The 20,684-nt window shown below is 40.4% G+C and overlaps 1 protein-coding gene across 4 annotated transcripts in view; it reads left to right on the top strand.

Annotated features, from left to right (window-relative positions):
* ESRP1 (epithelial splicing regulatory protein 1) overlaps positions 1-20,684 on the top strand; it is a 52,262-nt gene continuing 31,578 nt past the window's right edge. For 3 of the 4 annotated variants that reach the window (XM_068184766.1, XM_068184747.1, XM_068184758.1), the window contains exons 1-12: positions 2-375; positions 582-710; positions 1,539-1,652; positions 4,115-4,229; positions 11,410-11,508; positions 11,611-11,665; positions 13,527-13,637; positions 13,724-13,856; positions 13,945-13,987; positions 15,424-15,725; positions 17,269-17,487; positions 19,305-19,503. In XM_068184766.1, the coding sequence (XP_068040867.1) occupies positions 244-375; positions 582-710; positions 1,539-1,652; positions 4,115-4,229; positions 11,410-11,508; positions 11,611-11,665; positions 13,527-13,637; positions 13,724-13,856; positions 13,945-13,987; positions 15,424-15,725; positions 17,269-17,487; positions 19,305-19,503 (1,651 nt within the window). In that variant the 5' untranslated portion in view covers positions 2-243. Of the gene's footprint in view, positions 376-581; positions 711-1,538; positions 1,653-4,114; positions 4,230-11,409; positions 11,509-11,610; positions 11,666-13,526; positions 13,638-13,723; positions 13,857-13,944; positions 13,988-15,423; positions 15,726-17,268; positions 17,488-19,304; positions 19,504-20,684 lie in introns of all 4 variants that reach the window. The other variant, XM_068184773.1, reaches the window with a different exon arrangement.

Below are 20,684 nucleotides of genomic sequence, written 5' to 3'. Positions count from 1 at the left end.
CTCTCCCAGGAGTGCAACTGGTGTGGGAGCAGCTACCACCCACCTCGGGGAAAAGGGGGTGGGAGAGAGGGGGAGCCGTGCGCCTCCCCCACGCCAGGTCCTTGGGGAGTGAGGCTGCAGCTGGAGGTTCTGCCGCTTGGGTCTCGCTTGGAAGTGCCTGGGGCAAGGAAACTTTCCGGCTTCTTCTCCTTCCTCGCTTCTTCCTTTCCTTCTTTTTATCCTCTCTGCTGGCCCGGTGGCACGATGACGGCGTCTCCCGACTACCTGGTGATTCTCTTCGTGACCACGGCGGGCACCAACGGGGCAAGGTTGGGCTCAGACGAGCGAGAGCTGCTCCAGCTCCTGTGGAAAGTGGTCGACCTGAGGAGTAAGGAGGTATTTTCACCCAACGGGGGAGCACCCCGACCTGCTGCTCCCCTTGGCGCCTGCCATGCTGGATGCGGGCAGGGCGGTCTCGGCGCTGGGCTGGTAGTGGGTGTCCCAGGCTGGAGCAAGCTCTGGTGGAGGGTAGGGGCTGGTGCTGCAGGTGGGGACCTTCAGCCCGGAGAGCTGACTCACCCCCTCCTCTGCTTTCTCTGGAGCTGGGGCACCTGCATGACGTGCTGGTCCGGCCTGACCACACAGAACTGACGGCTGAGTGCCAGGAGATCACCCAAGTGGATGTGGAGAGCCTGGCACTGGCTCCACCGCTGGAGCAGGCATTGAGACAGGTGACACCCCGTAACTGGCCGCTAAGTGCTGGTCTCCTTTGGGAGCTCCCCCGTGGGGTAGAGGTGGTATCGTCATCTGCTTATCCCCACCATCAGAACAGTGGAGCCTGGTACGGGAGCACCACAAACGAATGGGCCAGGAAGCCTATAAGTACAGGGCTTTGTGGGCCTTTCTCCCTTGCCTTTTCTTTATTTGCCTTGGGAAAAACTGAACCCCAAGAGAGGAAGGTTAGGGTTAGCTATTTCCCTACCCTGCTCTCCTGCCATGCTGGACCCTGAGTGAGTTTCAGCTATGGGTGAGCCCTAATCAGTGTTGGAAGAGGCCAGCTTTAGCTATCCCCTGTTAAGGCTCATGCCCATCAGTCCTGGGACGATGATGGTACTGAAGCGTCTAGATTAACAAGGAAGTGTGCGTGATTCCCATTGAGGGTAGGGCTGAAAGCCGACAGGCTTGCTTTCTGACATGTTGGAGGGCCATGTCTAAAAAGCTGTTCTGCCTCAGGTCTCTGCAATCAGCTTTGTCTCATTGCAATGCTCTTGCAAATCTTGAAAAGGATTTTCTTCTGTGGTGTGGGATGTCTATGTAGCCATATCTCATTAGAAGGGGGAAAGGGGTGGTTTCCTCGTGAAGAGATTTATCATGGAAGTTAGCATGTGTTTAGCTAGTAAGAAACAAATCTGCAGAAGTGAAGGAGTAGGCTAAGAGGAAATATAATTCCAGCTCTGAGTTCCTGCTGCCTAGGCATAACCTTACCAACTGATGACACTGCCTAGTGGTGCTACTCTGATCTCTGTAACATGTACGTCTTTTCTTGTTCCTGCCAACAGTTTAATCAGTCCGTGAGCAATGAACTGAACATTGGTGTAGGTACTTCTTTCTGTTTCTGTACTGATGGACAGTTGCACATTAGGCAGGTTCTACACCCTGAAGCTTCCAAAAAGGTATGTAGTTGTAGCTTAAGTCTTACTCTTAATGTGCTTTTTATGATTTCTTGCAAAACAAATCAACTTCTCTCTAGTATGAGGGTACCTCCACACAACCATAGCACAAACATTGCTTCTATGTAATGTGCTTATGAGGCTAAAGAGCCTGGCTGTCTGGAAGGCATATACAGTGACCTGTCCTTAGGCAGTCTTGAGATGCCTTTAAAGTTAAATCAGAAGGAAGAAGCTCTTAAGTGTCTGAGAAAGGAGCAACATATTGACAGTATTTGTAGTTTCTACAGGGTTAGCAGGTGGGATGTGGGATTGTTGCTAAATAATTAACCATCTTAACCATAAACTGTTTTTTGAAATTTTACATTCATGCCTAGTTATAGCAACTTTCAATCTTTGGGTATTCAGTTGTCACTCCAAAGGCAGTGTTCATATTTGCAAGGAGCTGAACAGTAGTTTGAGGCAGGTTATGAGTGATGATTAGTCCTGTAGTCTGGAGTTTTCCATAACTTCAGAGTTGCCAAATCACTAACAGTGTTAAGAAGTCCTGCCTGCTTTTCGTTAGTGATAGGGTTGCAGCAATATATGAGTCTCTCTGGCTCTGAAATAACTGCCTCAATATTAATAACACATCATTTTGTGGTTTGGTATGAACATGCATTGCTCTGTAACTGAGCTTTTCTGCTCCTCTCATTGTACCTGACTTCTGTGCCCATCAATTTGTCTCCCCATCTTTGATGGGACACTGCTGCAAGTCTGTGCTGTTACAAAAGCAATACTGAATGAGCTTGGTTGTAATACTTGTTTGTGCCTTAAGTATTGATAGCTTTGAAGGCTTAGACGAGGAACAGTGAGCATTATTCACTGTGAAGGGACAGTTCTTATATATGTAACTTGCCTTCTATGACATGTAACGTGAGAAAATGTGGAAACAGGTTTTTAAAAGACTTTCTTGTTGGCTAATAAAGTAAAACTTGTCATCCATTTAAATTACGTGGATAAAAGAAGGGGCGCATCCTACAATTATTTAAGTTGGTTTGATGTCAGGGATAACTTTTCTGTATCATAACAGGGTCACAGACAGGAATTGAGTCTTTATCAAAATCTTCTGTTGCTGTTTTGTTAAGAATTGTTCATTTGAAATTTGCTCTGTGCTGCCTGTAGATTAAGTAAACCAGATACTTATGAGAATTGTAATAATTTTTTTATTAATATCCTAATGCAGGGATTGGAGTGTGGGATCACTAAAATCCAAATAGGCAGAAATCTCCAGGCTCTTGAGAAGATACTTATTTCTAAGATATCCATTCTGAAGCCATCTAGCAACTCCTGGTATTCAGAGAATGAATTGGCATCAGCCATTCCAAAAGAGCATAAATGAAATACAGAACTTCATTTCACATCAAGGAAGAAAATCATGCTAAAACTAGAGCAGGAAACGTTGGCAAGCCCATCTGCATTTTCATAAGTCTTTAAAGAGTATAGTTTGCCTAATACACCTGTCCATATGCTAAGATAAGCACTAATGTTCTCAAAGCAGAATTTGTTTTAGAGCCTAAACTGCTTTCTTTGGACTCCCAAAATGTGCTTTCACATAGGCTGCTATCTGTTATAATGCCAACATGCTAAGTAGTTGTTAAATCCCAGAAAGCCTTTACATGTAGCCCTTGCATGCAACAAAGAGCCTAAAGGAATATGTAGTATTCTGTCTGGGGTGAAGAGCTAACTGAAGGAGTAAGGGTTTGCGTTGGTTTTAACAGCTGCCCCCAAGACTTCTCCATGTCTTCTCCTTTCCACTCCCAAAAAGATTAAAAGCATGTGGTAGATGTAGTGGTGGGGCAAGAAGGATTTCATTGACTTCTAGTGGGCTGCATAACTTGCTTCTGGCTTTGTATGCTGCAGTTAAAGCAGTTAGCATGCATAGGCTGACAACTTCTGTGCCATGCCAAATCCTCTTCTGCACAGTCAGATTTTTTATTTGTAGGAAATAAATATTTGAAGTGTGACATTCTCTGAAAACAGGCTTTTCTATAAACTAAAATATCTGCTAGTCTTGCAAAATTTGCTTAATTCTACAATTGAACTGACTACCCTCTGGCTTTATACAGTTAAAACTTCAATCAAGAATTGATGATTAATGTTGCAATAGGAGGCATTTGCTCTGCTACTTATATATTGGATTTGAAGCTCTAGTAATATTGGCAAATGTTTCTCTGGCAGCACAAAAGCACATTTCTCTTATTAACCAATATAAAGAGAAAGCTGTTTAAGCAAAAAAGTTTATAAATGTACTTACCTGGCTAAGAAGGGCTATATGAGTTTCTCTGTAGCAAAGATTGTTTGTGTTTCCTATCTATTCTAAAGATATTGTTAGAAAGTTTGGTATCTATACACAAAGTAGGTTTGTGTATAGGTATCTATACACAAACTCACCCTAACTGATAGTGGTTACTTTGCTCCTTTTACAGAATATTTTACTGCCTGAATGCTTCTACTCCTTTTTTGACTTGCGGAAAGAGTTCAAGAAGTGTTGCCCTGGCTCACCTGAAGTTAGTAAGCTGGATGTTGCAGCTATGACAGAATGTATCCTTTTAACAGTGATGGTGTCTCTGCTGCTGTTACAGTCTTGGCTGAATTTTAGGACAGAGGTGTATGAGTAATGCTTGCAACACACGTTTAGGGGTGGTATAACTTTAATGAGTGACTCGGAGCTGTACTTAGTTTTCTCACAAAGATAAAGATAAAAGCATATGAGGATGAATGCTTTCATGGAGAAAATCCTGTATTTTTTCTTGACTTCTGTATGTTTTCTTTACCATCCTTATAGTTGTCTCTCTTTAAACTTCACAGTTTCATGTAGCCAGCGCATTTTTTTTAATTGCTCTTGGGAATTGTAATATTTAAGTTTAGTGGTTGAGTTTTATAGCATCAGATAGATATTTATTTTATTTTAGGCAAGAGTAAATTTTGGGAGACCACCTTAATTTTCAGGCGAGGAGATGGTTATTCCTAATGTGACCTTGTAGTGAATCTCTAACATAGGAATGATCCTAAGGCAGGGATGCTGTTGGAACATGTGGTATTCAGTCATGTAGAAGTGCACATTGTACACCTCACAAGGTGAGGCTTGGCTGGCACCAAGATGCAGTCAGTAGTATGTTTCCATTTTCAGTGATAAGGGTGTCTAAAATTACTTTCTGAACAGTCTGAAGGGGTCTGTAATCCCATCCTGTCTGGCTCTTTCCTAGTCTGAGCCTGAGAGCTGAAGCTGTGATTTGGCTGTGCCTTCTTTCCTGGTAGTCTTCCCTCTTGCTGCAAGCTTCAGTCCTTATCCCAGAAATATCCTTGGAGACAGAGCTACAGAGCTATTGAAGTAGTGGCCACGAAAGTCAGGTATCAAGGAGGAATAAAGGAATTTGAGATGTTTGTCTTTGGTATTGGTGGTTGCAGTTGCTGCTATTGTTTTTAATACCTTTTCCTCCAACTTGCTTATTGTGTCCATGGAGTGGTTGCCATTAAGAGATGATGTCTGTAGCTTCAGAAATTTTTGGCCTTTTACTGCAGGACTAGTATTGCCTGGATTTTGTACTTGTTGGGCATAAAATACACATATGGGGTGGATTTTTGCATTTAACCATTCTGCTCTGCTTTGTTATCTGCAAATTAAGATTAATCTCTGCTAATGAAGGGGCAAAAATAATTTCTCCCAGTATTCTGAAGGAAAGCAGTACACTTAGAGTAGAATCTTTATGCAGAAAAGTGAAATAAATGCTGTGGTACATTGAAATTAGATGATGGAGACTTCTTAAAGTTATGGTGAAAAACTTAATATGTTGTTTAGGGAATGCTTTCACATGATCTAGAGAAATTAAAGACAATGTGCTACTTCAGCTGTTTCAGAGAGTTGACCTTGTTTTTCTCCTTATGTGAATGTCTGGAGTATGCCTTTCCACTGTGGAAGGAGTTGTATGACTGTAGCTACCTGGAGTGTCACTGGTCAGCTAGGGCATGGTGATGGACTGTGTATTCCCTGCCTGCTGGGAGAGGGGGGCAGACCACCCTGTGTTACCTGACTGTCAGGAAGTCTCTAAAGAGTCAGTGTTGCCTGAGAGTAGTTTTGGCAGTTGCCAATAATATTTTCTCTAAGTTCCTAGAAGCTTAGTCAGTCTATCCAAATGCACTCAGCTTGAGTCCAAGTTCTGGATAAGATATGCTTCTTAACGTACATGAACCTAACTTCATTCTGGTCTTATATTTATTTTTGTGGCTTATTTTGTTTTGTAACTGCTGAGGCTCTTATTTGTAAACTTGCTATGTTTATGCAATATGGCTGAAATCAACTGTCTCTCCCCTGTTACTGTGGAAGCAGAGGATGCAGAGACCAAACAGGGTAAAACCATTTTTGTTGTTCTTTTATTGACAAATATGATAATTTTTTTCTGCTCACCTTGCTGAAATATATCAACTTAATCTCCTCAGTGTCAGAAGCTGCATTGGTTAATTTCGCTTGTAGACCATGGACATGTATGTGATGTTTAGGATAAAAAGATTGTTTAAGCAGGTGCTGAGTCTAAAAACTAGTTCCATAAATTGTGTGCAGAGTTGTTTAGTTTTTCTTCCTTCATGTATGGATATGCTGGGGTGTGGACACAAAAATCAGGAATAAGTACAGTAGGTTGAAATGAAGCTGCTGATTAGTGCATAGAATCTGATCAAGCTCTTTTTATTCTTGTAGAAAGTGCAGCTTCTTGGCCTCACAGCTAAAGAGGGTGCATGAATCTTCCATTATTTCTGCCACAGAAACTAGTGTGCCAGATACATTAGCATTTGGTGAGGATGGAAGGTTTTCGTATGGAGCTAAGGTACTGACTAGATATTTGAAACCTGCATTTACAGACTGGTAGAAACATGAGTAGAATGGATTTTTGGGCACATCCCTTCATTTCCTTACATCTCCATTTATATGTGTGTAGCCTGGTTATGATCAGTAAGAGGAAACTTTTATGACTTGAAATAGGAGAAAGCTGGGTATTGATCTACAGTCATTGAAGTTATTAAAGTTTTCAAAAACATTTGTTTGGATGGGTCACTTTTGAACAAACAACAAATTACAAACAAATGGGGAATGTACACTCCTGTTCCCAGCTGTCAGGGGAGGTAACTTCCTACTGCACAGTCAGTTCCAGATATGTATTTCAGTATACAGCACACTGGATTGTAGGGGCTTGGCTGTGTATTTCTTGCAGACATGGCAAGCACAATCTTGTAAAAGAGCATAGAGATAAGACTGAATAACTGGCTGGGTTTTTCTTCCTTTAGAGAGCACTTTGTGGACTTACTCTCTCAGGAGGCTACTTGGAATTTGTGTATAGCAATGAAACCATACCAAACTTAAGAACTCAGGTGAAAGCTTTACAAATCTTTACTCCCAACCCCTGCAAGAAATTATACATTTCATAGCAAACATACTTTCATTTCTTTTAGATAAAAGTAAAGCAATGTTTAAAATGCTATGAAATTCAAGGGACCAAGGCAGAACTGAGACTAGTATCTCTGAGTACTACTGCTGCCTAACTCATGGTGTCAAAACAGTTCTTGTGTATGAGACAGTTTTCTGGCAGACTTTGTCAGAATTGTGTAAGTGTAATGACAGCAGGATAATTATGAGAAATTTTGAGTAACAGAACTTTAGAGAAGCAATCATGTTCCAGCAGAGAAAAGGACTTGGGTCTGTCGACATTTTTTTTTTTTCTTTAATGTATAAGCATACAAAAGGAGCAGGGTTGTTCTTGCACCCTCTGTACCTCCCATACTTGCTACACTTCTTGATTTGCAAAGCTTGCTGAGCAAGTTTTTACCCTGTGAGTGCCTTCAGGGTGGAGTGAATAAAGCTTGCATGACTATTCCTATTAGGTTTGCAGAAGACTCATCCTTTGCCTCGAGATTGGGTGTGCAGAAACTATTAAATGGCAAATAGCTCTTGCTTCCTCCAGTACTTGGTTTGTTCCTCTCACTTCTGAACTGGATGTGTGAGGATATCTTCTTACTAGGAGTATCTGCCAGTGTTGTCAGTAGAATCTGAGGGGTACTCCAGAACAGCTTGTTTAATGTGCTGGATATTGTACTACTGAAACTTAATTTGTTGGGGTTTTATTGTTTGGTTTGTTTTTGTGTTTTTACCTGAGTGTCTTGGAAACAATAATGTGGAGCACTATTATAACCAATAGTGCTTAACTCTGGCAATAAAATGCCCATAATTGGATATTAGGTGAGAATCTTGGATATTGCTATTTGTATTTCCTGTGATAGTACTCAGGAACTGGGTAATATTATATTATCTTTATGCAAAGCATTATGTAGAAAGATGTAATCTTCTGCCTAAAGGGACTTAAATAAGAAACAGAACAAAGGGGGAAGTATCAATGCAGAGCACAATTGCAATGCTTTTTCATGTCATCTCAGGTTAAGATATTCCATGAGAAAGAAGTTAAGAGACAATGGGCAGGAATAAGTCTTGGAGGACACTGGCAGCTGTGATGATACATCTGAGGAAATTATTTAAAAATTTCTTCCATGTTAGAGAGGTCACCCTAATATAGAATGTACCTTTCCTTCCTGCTCCCTTTAACTTGCTGAATATTGCTGGAGGTGGTACCACAGCTACACACCAAGATTAAACAGTTCCTTGTTTCCTATCCTGCCTTATTTGGGACTATCTTTTGCTTATTGCTTCATTAAGAATATACATTTGGATACTACTGCATATATTAGCTCTGCCCAGCCATGTCTGGTTTCTAACACTCTTTAAATGTGAACTTGGATTATCCCCTGTAATTGTCTTTCACCAATTGCCCAGGAGAAGGATCCCTTAAATGTAATTGTAGAGAAACATGTGTGGTCTCCTATCCCTTCACAGAACAAGGAATGGGGTTTATAGACTGTTTCATTTATTTTTTTTCCCAAGTACCATAATTTCTAGTGCCTCGGTCCATAGGTGTCCACCTCTGTGTAGTCAATCTTGTTCATTAGAATACAGATTTTTACTTAGCATGTTCTTTCAACATGCAGAAAACGATCAGTTTTCTTTTCCAGTCTTGCCTAAAAGCTGTGCTTCTAACTAATCAGAGGAGAAGGTGTGAGGTTATGCCTGCAATAATGTTGATGATTTACTTCCACCCCTCCACTGTGTTTATAGAGTTTGGCACAACTGACTCCGTGTCTGACAACTGGTACTTTTGTTGGCACTAGAGCATTTTCAGGAACTGCTTCTTCTGTGGATCAGTGTCTTCAGAGAACAATTTCACCTAAGAAAATTATTATAGGGTGGGGTCCTTGTGTTTGAATTTGTTTTCCTCGTATGATGGCTTCTCTTCAAGTTCCTGTCCCTTTCACATTTCTGCATTCCCCTCTCTGAATCCTGATCACTTGTAGGGATCTTTTGCTCAGCACAAAGGAAATATTGAAGTGTTGTTGCAGTTCTGACAGCACAGTCTAACAGCCAAGCACATGTGTATGCATGTCCCCTGCTGGAATAACTATTGAAACTCCTGCCCCATTTCTCTTGACTTTTGACAGAGGAAACACATTTCCAAAATCTTCATAAAACTTGGTCAGGCAAGACCAGGGTTCCAACACCTGTACCATCATCAGCTTCTGGTTCCCTGTATGAACAGCAGAGGCTCTGCACAAGCCCAGGGAGGAGGTGTTAGGTGCTACATGGAGAACAGTGTCAGGAAAGGGAGGAGGAGCACTACTCTGCTCTGATACACAAGGTGCCCAGAAACATCTGTGTGGTGCTGCTTAGGCACCTCCTCTGTCAGCTCCTCTGTCAGCTCAGTCTGTTTGTAGGTTATTTTTCTTTCCAACCCCCCCTTTATGGGGGCAGAGGAGGTAGTGAGATTGAGCTTGTTTAAAACTTAGGAAGAGAGACTGTGATTAAGAATTTTTTTGTTGTCATAGTTGTAATCTCTTAAACCATGCTTTGGAGTTGCTCAGGCTTTTTGGCTTGGTTTTTAAGAAAACTATTTAATGTTCACAGTACTTTACCCCAGAGAAGGTAGTAGGAGGGGGAGGGTAAAGGCAATGACTAGGAATCTATTTATAGTCAAGCTGTTGGAGGGGAGGAATTACTGGTTTAAGAATTCTGGTTTTTAAACTAAGGTAATTTACTTAAGCTTCAAATTCTTCTAAGACTAAGCATCATCCTCTCACATTCCATACTCCAATGCACACTAAAAACCAACAAAGCTTCAAAATCAAATTAACCTGAAGTGTATTTTGTTGGTACAGCAGCTTTCCTTTCCTTGCTGTGGAAGAGGAATGCATTAATTCAGTTCAAGTTATTTTTCATTTTGCAACAAGATGATTGTTAAACAATTTTTAAAAAAATCTATTTCTGTAGGATGACTTGCTGTCATCCTACAAATAATAGGGAAGACTTTATCTCACAAACAAATTTCTGCTGGCTCACCTGTTGATGAGATGATTGTTTCTAACAGAAACTGTTCTCTTTCCTGTACTTCATGTAGGCATCTAACAACTCAAATGTTGCTCAGTTCTAGGTGGAGAAAGCAGTTTTCCTCTAAAGAGGAAAGCTGTCTTGGACTATGAAGCTACCTTTGAACATCATAATGCAGGCTCTGGAGCATTTGAAATGTGTTTAATGTAGTCTGGGGGGCATGTGGGCAAATAATTGGTGCCCTTGGCTGTTTTCAATATGTTGACTTACTGTACCTCTGTGTCAGGATGGGTCTTGTTTAAGAAACTCATTTTTGCTCTGAAGTTTTGATGCAAACTGATAAGGCAAGCTAAAAGTGCAACACTTATTCCCAGATTTCCTTATTCTTTGTTCTGTTCATGATTACATTTTTTACACTTCAGTCCTCAAAGAAAATGAGTGAAAAAGACCTTTTTAAAATTTGCTTCATAAATAATGGAGTAGAATTGCAAATAATCTTGCAGTCCTGTAGCCTGGTGTTGGAGAGGGGCAAATATGATGGAAAGCAGGAGATAACATAGTAAATTATTTACAGTTGTCTGAAAGAAGATGGTTTATCAGCCTCCCTTTGTGAATGTGGGGGGTTTTGTTGGTCTTTCTAAGGCCTTCCTGGGACAGGATGCTTCCTGGTCTCTATTGCAGTCATTTCCAAAATCCTTCAGACTGAAGCTATGGGTTGAGGGGCTCTGTTTTGCCTCTTGACAAAACACATGACTGGTGGACTCTAACCAGATTATCAGAATGCTTCTTTGCAACAGCACAAAACTTGGGTTGAAACTTCTAATAGGCAAGGTTTAGACAAGGTGTCACTTATGAATTTTGTTAAAGTGGTATGATACTTACTCTGCTTTGGTATTTACATGGTCAAAAAGATGTGGTATATCCCTCCATTTCTGGAGCTTTTAGTTTGTTTGCTTCTTCTCCTGCCCCAAATCTTCCCTTGAAGATTAAAGAGGATGTTAATTAAAGAGAACAGGGCTCCAGTCTCTTCCATATGCAGCAGTGTATCTGTCAAACATACATATTAAATACATGTCCTTATTCTGGGGTCTCATGTCCCCAGACACTTTCTCTAGTGACCTTACACTCCTACAGGTGGCAGTAATTAGAGGCCAAGGCCAAGAACAGCTAATGTATCCCAGCAGGAAGATGGATTAAATCTTCCCCTGAGAAGGAACATACAAGGACAACATGAAAGTGTGTTGCTCTAGCAGGAAACCAATTAGAAATCTATTTGGTGATGATTGACTTAACTCCAGCAAAAAGATTTAAATCTTGACAAGAACAGTCCAACATTTCCCTATGGAGCCTCTCAAGTTGAAGATATGGGGAATATTATTTTAACATTAATATCTGAACCATACAGTAAGTGATTATGATGGATGAGTTTTCTTTGTTCCTTCTTTGGTTTTGCTGCCTGTCCTGTACATTTACAAAATAGGAAATAACTTGTACTGTATTTCATAGATCACCGATTTTCAGATCCAGAAAGGGTGAACTACAAATTTGAAAGTGGGCCTTGGTAAGTACTTCCTCCCTTTTCTTGTTGCACATCTTTCAACCCCCAGCACTTTTTGTTGAAGGTTACTGTTTAGATCAGCTGTACTTATCTCTTCCTAATTTGCCAATAGCTGTTACCATTATATTTATTTACCTTCCCACTGTAATGGGAATCGATTAGATCCTTCAAGTGGGAAAGAGAACAGGCAATCTGTGATCAGATGCAAGCCTGTTTTCTTGTTAGGCTTCAGTGTTGCCTGTTAGCTGCTGAAAGTTCTGTGTTCTGCTAATAAGTGCTTATAATGGATACTAAGTGTGTTGTGCTATTAACAAAGAATGTAAGTAGTGTTTCAGAAATAACCCAATTAGTTACTAACTCTTGCACTCTTCCTGGAATTTACTACACATGTACTGCATATACATAAATTTTTTAATAGGGAAGAAACACTTTCATAAAGAAATTGTGCCAGAAATACTGTTCTATCACTCAGTTGTTTAATCTACGGTGATTCTCATTCCCAAATATGTTTTAAACATAAAGCTTTATCTGCTTTTGATGCCTGCTTTGTTGCTTGGGTAGTTGGTTTTGGGTTTTTTTTTTTTAGTGTAACTGTGTTTTTTCTATGTGTAAATACAGATTCTTCTCAGTGGTTTTCTCAATGATTTCTCTGCAATATCACAAGATACTAGTGTTAAACTGACCTTATTTATAGTCCCATCTTGCACAAGCACTTCCCTCTTCCAGATTAAGGATCTGTCATGGTGGTAGATGAGGCTTATACTTTTGAGTCAAAAAAAGTTAAAAAAAAAAAGGCAACATTGGCAGAAAGTATCCAGAGAGATTGGCTCAGGGGCTATGTTCAGCTTTGTTCTAAGCTTTTTCCTTTCACTAACAAAATTCTGGGATGAAGTGGAAGATTTACATTTTATTTGAGATAATGAGAAGTACAGAACTAGGAGGCAAGGAGGAACAGTTTGAGACAGACAGCTACAGAAAGGCCATCTGAGAAATTAAAATGTGAGTAAGAAACATGACCCACCAGGCATACCACAGCCCTTTTGTATGAGGGAGTCCTCTACTACTGAACAACACTTCATCTATTTAATCAATCACTTAAGCTCTTTAGTGCAAAAAAGCTGTTCCTGTGATAGCCAGAAAGGTAGGCTTGGGTAGCTGTGAGCATTTTGTTGAACTTGACACTTTTAAGAAGTAAGAGAACAAAAGGAACTGTAGTAATGACCAATTAAACCTGGCTTTCTGTGGCTATGCTATTCCCATGCTAAGCAGCCAATGTAGCCTTTAGCTATGTTAGCCTCTAGTAGCACAGTGATAGCCTCAACCAGCAATGTTAAGGCTTGACTCTTCATGCCACAGTCCTGTCTCTGCTGAGTACAGCCCTGGACAGATTTGGTCTTGGTTTGTGACTGGTTCTTATAAACTATCACAGTAGAAATATAAACCACTAATCTCTGTTACATATAATTGTTCTGTTTCAATTTCTACCTAGCTAGATGAGAACTACAAGTACTTGGTTTTTATACCAGTAGCCCTCTTCAGATAATGGAGAAGCACAAATGATGTCAGGAAAGGGAAGTTAATTGGGAATGTGATTGAAGAGATGACAGCTCAAAGAGTAAATGTGGTAAAGCAGGAAAGGGGAACTTGGAAAGGGGCAACTTAACAAAACAAACTGTCCCTTGGAGAGACTTGTACAGTGGCTTTCAATTGTTGGTGGCACTTGGGCCTCGCTGCCTTGGCATTGCCATCCAGCAGACATGGAGCAGGGACAGAAGCCTTTTCCTGGAGTATAAATGACAAGCAAACAGGTGGCAGATACTAGAGGCAGATATCTCTGCATTACTGCTTCTTTCTGTGCCTGCAGCAGCAAGATGGAACTTGTGGATGACAATGCTGTTATCCGAGCAAGAGGATTGCCATGGCAGTCATCTGACCAGGACATAGCGAGATTCTTCAAAGGTCTAAATATTGCCAAGTTAGTAGTGAAGAATTTACTTGTACATTTGTAGCTCTTCAGCTGCATAGGTCGTGGAGTTTCATCTCTTGATTTAAATCTTGCAGAGGAGGTGCTGCACTCTGTCTCAATGCCCAGGGTAGGAGGAATGGGGAGGCTCTTGTGAGGTTCGTAAGCGAAGAGCATAGAGATCTAGCACTACAAAGGCACAAGCATCACATGGGGAACCGATACATAGAGGTGGGTGACATGGTGGGCTTTGGAATCCTCTTCTCAAAACAAATGCATATTACATGCCAATCATGTGTTCCTTTTTTTCCCCCTTTAGGTATACAAGGCAACAGGTGAAGACTTCCTTAAAATTGCAGGAGGTAATTTTTAGGGGATGAAAAGGGATGGTTTGTTCCATCAGCATCTCTAACTTTTGGCAGCAAAGTGTTCCTATTGAATGTGGCCCTTTTTTCTGTCTTTGAACAAGAAGTTGTCTGGTGTATTGATTATTATGTATTCTACTAGCAGCAGTCCAAGATGTTCCATGGTTCGTCTGTCCGCCTCTTCCATATTCTTGCCATTTTCAAGCAGCCTGTCAATCAGGATTTGATTGGGCAAAGTCATCTTGTATATGAACTTAATTTGTTAGGTCATCTTCATGGTAGTGGGAATCTAAATGCTATTGATTGCTGAAAAAATGAAACCAGAGTAATTTTTCAGAACAATGTAACTGCTGTTGCTGTGGTGGCTTGGACATAAGAACAGATATCACAGCATAAATACAGGGGATTTATGGAACTGATTTTCTTCAAATCAAATCTTTGCCTCAGACTTAATGGGGAGGATTTAGGGGAAATGCTTATTTAAAGGGAATCTTGAAATATTTGCTGATAATTGAAAGGCTGCAAAACTTGCTCTTCAAACTCTCTCTTGATATCTTTTTCTTCCCCTTTGTCTGCAAGTGTACAAAATTTGAATTAAGAACCAATAAGCTGTTTTATCTGCAATACTACTTTAAGTTCCTCATTGCTTTCTGACATGGATTTGGGCTGAGGTTTGTAAGTGACTAACTAGAGAGCTACGGTTGAGGCTTCAGAGTGAGAGATTCTGTTAAGCTGTCAACTACATAGCTAACTGATAGGTTTGGAAGTAGTTACACTATTCAAAGTAAAGATAGTGCACAGCGACATTCTTGAAGAATGGTGTGTCTGGTACAACCAAACTTTGCAGAGTCAGAGAGCTCTAAGTGAAAGGACTGCATTAAGATGGGAATTTGGTTAGCAGCTACCTTTGAATAAGGTAGTGTTATTAGCATCACTGGTGTTCTAAAGGTACTGAAAGTGGAATTGTCAGACTTTGACAGTTCTTTTGGGATAGGATGAAATCCCCAAGCTGTTTTCAACCTGCTCTTCCAGCTTTCTTTGCCAGCACAATGATCTGGGTACTTGGTTGACATATATTATGACTCCAGAACATGCCAGAGGTATTCCACAGTTAGACGAGGGGCACGAAAGCACAGGTCCTGCTCACACAAGAGATTGACAGATTGTGCTTTCCTTCAGCTTTGAATGTTGCAAGTACTTCCTATTTTTCCTTTGAATAAAGATCAATCCCCTCTAAATGACAGGGTATCATTATTATACTTTAATGGGAGGTGTACTATACAATATATCTAGTTTATCAGAGGGTCATCTTTCCTGACTTTAGAGGCAAATATTGTTCTATCTGCTCAAAAAACACCTGTGGAGAGGATGTGGCTATGCTCATGATTTTTATATGCTAGACTGAAGTGCTTCTGTACTTTTTCTTGTTAAAGGTACTTCCAATGAGGTTGCACAGTTCTTGTCAAAAGAAAACCAAGTGATTGTCAGGATGCGAGGTCTTCCTTTCAATGTAACAACAGAAGAAGTGCTGACTTTCTTTGGCCAGCACTGCCCTGTAACAGGAGGAAAGGAGGGAGTCCTGTTTGTCACTTACCCTGACAGCAGGCCAACAGGGGATGCCTTTGTCTTGTTTGCTTGCGAGGAATACGCACAAAATGCACTGAAAAAGCACAAGGATTTGCTGGGGAAAAGGTACATTGAACTCTTCAGGAGCACTGCAGCGGAAGTTCAGCAGGTAGGGGCAAACCTTTCAAACGTTGCCTTTTTTGTAGTCCAAACTTCTATGCTGGCAGTAAAGGAAGCAAATAATGCTGGGCCTTGACTTGAAAGCTTCTTTTACCTTTTCTCACTCTTGACTCTTGCTGGAATGAGAATTGTCTGAATTTCTGTGAGACTTTGCTCCCTTGAAATATAAGATCTTATGGTATAGGGATGTTTTCAATCATATAGAAACCTTTGGGGTTTTGACTTCCAATACCTTTGTAAAATGTGGATGTGGGTTTTGTGCTTTACACTATGTATATTCTGAATTTGACTAAGTCCAATGATGATCTATTCAGGAGTGTTTAGCAACAAATTTTGAGCTAAAAGATTTATCTTTAGTCAGTGACACAAGAAAGCAAAGCCTTTTGATGTAGTTGTCCTCTCCAGTGTAATGTATCTGAAGAATTCTACAAATTGTCTTTAAGGGCAGATCTCTGCCATCTTCTGCAAACACAGGCTACCTAGCAGAGGGTGGCAGGACTTTGAAACTGCTGAGTCTGGCTTAACAGGGCTTGGTGGACCATTAATTGCAGCTAAGCTGTCAGGGAAAGGAAGGGGAGCTGAGTGGACTGTTAAGTCTCCAAAAATATTTGTAGAGCTTCAGTTGAGGTAAATACCTTTTAGAATTATGTCTAAAAGTTATCATCTATTATGCAAATTATAGCCATGTCATTGTATCCAAGAAATTATGCAGTTCTCCCTAATATGTAGAGATTTCAGTGCTTTGCTTAGAAGGTGACATTAGTGATTAGAAGGCAGAACCACAGTGCTCACTTGTCATTGCATTTTTCTCAAGTACTCTCATATGTTTCTTTGTTTAGTAAAACCTTCTGATAGCTGTATAAATGCAAATAAATATTAATCTTGCTCAGAGAGAGTTCAGGAGTAGTGATTGAATTTTCAGGCAACGTTTCACCAGACAGGGTTTTTGCTGTTGAAATTAACTAGAAATCTCAAAGTGTAAGTGTCATGGGTACTATGACTCAGGAATGCTCCTTATGTTTCTTGAATGGACTATGGTGGGCACAGTTAGGGATGTGTGGTAGTGAAATGTGTTTCTAGTTCCCAAACTCTCCTAAAGTTTTGCAGAGGAGATATTTTTGGGTAGAAGTGTCATCATGACTCTGTAGATGGTAGAATGTTTTAGGAGAGTTTCACAATAAAAATACTGTAGATATACAGGTTTCATGTTCTAAGATCTCTGAGACTTGCACTATCTGTTCAAGCAAATTTCCCAAAACAAAACTGTTTTTCAAGAAAAAAATAACTCAGTTTTTTTAAAAACAATAACATGACTACTTATCGTAGAATGACTATAGAAGTGTGCTAGATTCTGAGGTTAAACCACAACACAGTGCTTGGAAATCAGATATTTTACAGTTAATATTTGTATCTAGCTCACTTGTATCTTAAAATACTGCCCAGAGTGAAAACAGGTGGCATTGGGGTTATGTTTACTCCTAAGTTGAAGAATGAGTAAGGAGGCTTCTGTAATCTGTTTTTGTTTTGCACAGGTGCTGAACAGGTACTCTTCCACACCTCTCATTCCTCTCCCAACACCTCCAATTCTTCCAGTATTACCTCAACAATTTGTGCCTCCCACTAACATCAGAGACTGCATACGTTTGCGTGGTCTTCCCTATGCTGCTACTATAGAGGACATTCTGGAGTTCCTGGGAGAGTTTTCTACAGATATTCGGACCCATGGAGTTCACATGGTACTAAATCACCAGGTTGGTAGGCGACATGTTTCTAGCCACTCTGCCAAATGCTTGTATATATGAATACAGTCCTGATGATGATATCCATAGGGAAGCACCTTTGGGACTAGCAGTAATTGTATTCATTGCCTCCAGCTCTCTTCTAAAAATGTACTGGCAATAGATGACTTGAACCCTGCTGTGCTAGCTGCTGCATTTGCTGTAGAGTGATTTCTTTCACTGAGACCCATGTGTTGAAAGCTAAGCCAGTTATGGAGAGGTTGGTGCTCCCAGTACAGCAGCCATGATCCTGCCCTGTAGGAGGCTTGAGCTGAAGAGTCTTGCTCAACAGTGTGCATGATTTTTCTTATACCTGGTGAGAAGTGCCATCAAAACACAAGTGTGGGCAATGTTAGCTCTTAAAGGAGTGGTTTGTCCCTGCCTTGCTGAACAATGTGCCATAAGTATATTTGAGGACAAATGTGACTGCAGCCTTCTAGAGACAGGCATTCCCATGTCAAAAGTCAGAAACTGAAGCTTTGGGTTTCCTGTGTTCTTGCTTTCTTTAAAAAACAGTCACAGCTAAGCACCAAGATTAACCGCTCATTGATGTGTATAAGGTGTCACATCTTTGCCATTGTTTTCTGGAAGCAGTTTTTAAGAAAACCTTTCAGACAAAGGATTGTGCTTTCTTGTGATCTTTATCTTCCTATTCTTGTGGCTTCAGGGGGAGGAGTCCTTTAACTCCATGGAGATGCTCTGGGTGGTTCAATGGAACAAGCTGCTTATAAAACTGTATAAAAATTATGGTTCTACAATTGTTTTAGCTTAGGCTTAATGTCAACCAAAACTAAAAAATACTTCCTGGTCCCAAGCAGGACTTCTGTGCTTCAGGAATATGGGGACAGAGTCATTTCAGTACCTATCAAAAGGCATTCCTGTGTCTGTGGGAACTTGACCTAGACAAGGCTAAAAAACTGTAATGAATGTGTAGTACCGGGAGAGACTAAGAGAAGTGCAGATATTAAAGCACAAGTAATGATTTACAGTAGTATCAGCCCTTGACAGTGCTAATGAAAGAACCTGGATGAAGAAATTGGTGTGTGCATATAGCCCTAAGGGCTGTCTGCTACCCTTGCCCTGCCCAAAGTTATCAGACATTTTTTTTCTACCCAAATACTGCTTTTGCCTGACTACTAGATTTTTATCTTTCTCCAAGTTCCTAGGTTTCAACCCTCTAATTATGAACAACTGTGTAAAGGATGGTGATAATGTTGTCCCCTCCAAAACTAGAAGAACTAGCCAAGAACTTGAGTTAGAGCTGGCTTCAGATCTCTCTCTAGTTTTGGCTACTTGAAATCAGCAATTGTGTGTGGCTAAAATAACTCCTCCCAGTGGTGTATCCTGTTCATTTACAGATATAAAGATGTGGTTTTTTTTCCTCTCTGCAAGCTCATACCAAATGTTAGGCTAGTTAGTACTCTACTTGAATATCCCAGCCCGTGTTGGTCTTCAGAAAATAAAATTTAAAACAAATTGTTTAGCAATGGGCACTTGACTGTATTTAGTCTCTCCCATAGGTGTCTTTTTTTTTTTAGATATAGATGTAACAAGTTATAATGTAGCTTAATCAAAACAGGTGAATAAATACAATCAAATTATCAAAGTGGGAAAAACTTTAGGGAGGAGAGCTTAAACATGCTGATGAGTGCTCAGGATGACTGTACTTCACTTTGGAGATGAATGTATTTATGACTGAAGAGACTTCTTATAACAGCACAAATTATTGCTATGCTGCTCCTTCATGGAACCTACAGAAACATTTCTTTATTGTCTGCCTTGTTTGTAAGGGACGTCCATCGGGAGATGCTTTCATTCAGATGAAATCTGCAGATCGAGCTTTTCTGGCTGCACAGAAGTGTCATAAGAAGACTATGAAGGACAGATATGTTGAAGTCTTTCAATGTTCTGCTGAAGAGATGAACTTTGTATTAATGGGGGGCACTTTAAATCGAAATGGCTTGTCCCCGCCACCATGTAAGTTACCATGTAAGTTTTGCTTGGGTCTTGCCACTATGCTCTACACTGTGTGTGGGTAGGTATTGGAGCTGCTTTGCTGCCTCTGATCCTGGTTCTTGGGTAACATTGTGAGATGAGGGTGTTAAAATAAGGTCCTTTGTCTTAAATCATCACCCGCTTGCAATCATTATTTTTCCCTTTGGTTGTGAATTACTATGACCAAAGAACTACTTTTGCTTTTCCAGTGGCAAATTTTCCTTCCTTGCCTTGAAACTTTAATTGGTTGGGGTGAGTGATTATTCTGAAAAGTAATTTCTAAGCCCTTCCTAGACGTTAAAGAACTGTTTTGTATTTTAACTGATCTGTACTTATATTTTTCATCATGGCTCACAATGTATGTCAAGTATGTCCAGGTCCATTTTATTTATGTCAAGTAAAAGACCTTCCCTTTTCACTTCCAGAACTTAATTTGAGAAGCCATAGGTAATGCTCCCCTTTGAGACTTAAACACGTGTTTTGCCTTTTGAACTGCACCTGACTGAACTCTTCCTTTGCTTTTTGCTGTTCATATGAAATGGAGGTTGGCTTTGTGGGAGTGAAATACACTTGGCTTCTGCCTCAGAATTGCAGAATCTGTATTTCCTTTTAAATTTTGATTCTCAGAGCTACTAGGATGAACATTGACTTCTACACAAACTTTTGGGAGAAATACTTCAGGAGCTTAAGAGCAAACTTGCTAAACATTTGTGTCACACAAATCTGAGCCTATGGGAAAAATAATACTTTGCTTCCAAAATCATAATTGGCAAGGTAGTCAAGTAGTAGCTTTCTCTGTGTCTCTCTATGCAAGCTTTTTTTTTTTTTTTGGTTGTAGATATTTTAAGAAATGTCCTCTGCATGCTAGTCAGAGCTACCAATACAGCAGCAAACTTCCTTTGGAGTGGTTTGAGTGCAAATAGACCTTCAGCTAATCCTTGGGAGAGTTTTTTTCTTTCAACAAAAGTTATTTTGAGCAGGGGTCAGCAGTAGATATTCCTATGTGTGATGGCTGTTCCAGATGGGTTGGAACCTGAGAGCTCCTAGGACAGGTTCTTGGGCAGAGTCACAAACTTTGGAAACACATTTGTAGTTTCCAATTACAAATGTCTGTGATGTATTCTTCAGATAAAGCCTTTTGGCCCTGACATTCCACATATTACAATACAGTGAGA

This window comes from Anomalospiza imberbis, chromosome 1 (genome assembly GCF_031753505.1).
Source record: "Anomalospiza imberbis isolate Cuckoo-Finch-1a 21T00152 chromosome 1, ASM3175350v1, whole genome shotgun sequence".
Taxonomy (NCBI): domain Eukaryota; kingdom Metazoa; phylum Chordata; class Aves; order Passeriformes; family Viduidae; genus Anomalospiza; species Anomalospiza imberbis.
The sequence above is the reverse complement of the archived record's forward strand: the minus strand, read 5'-3'. Positions and strand labels throughout refer to the sequence as shown.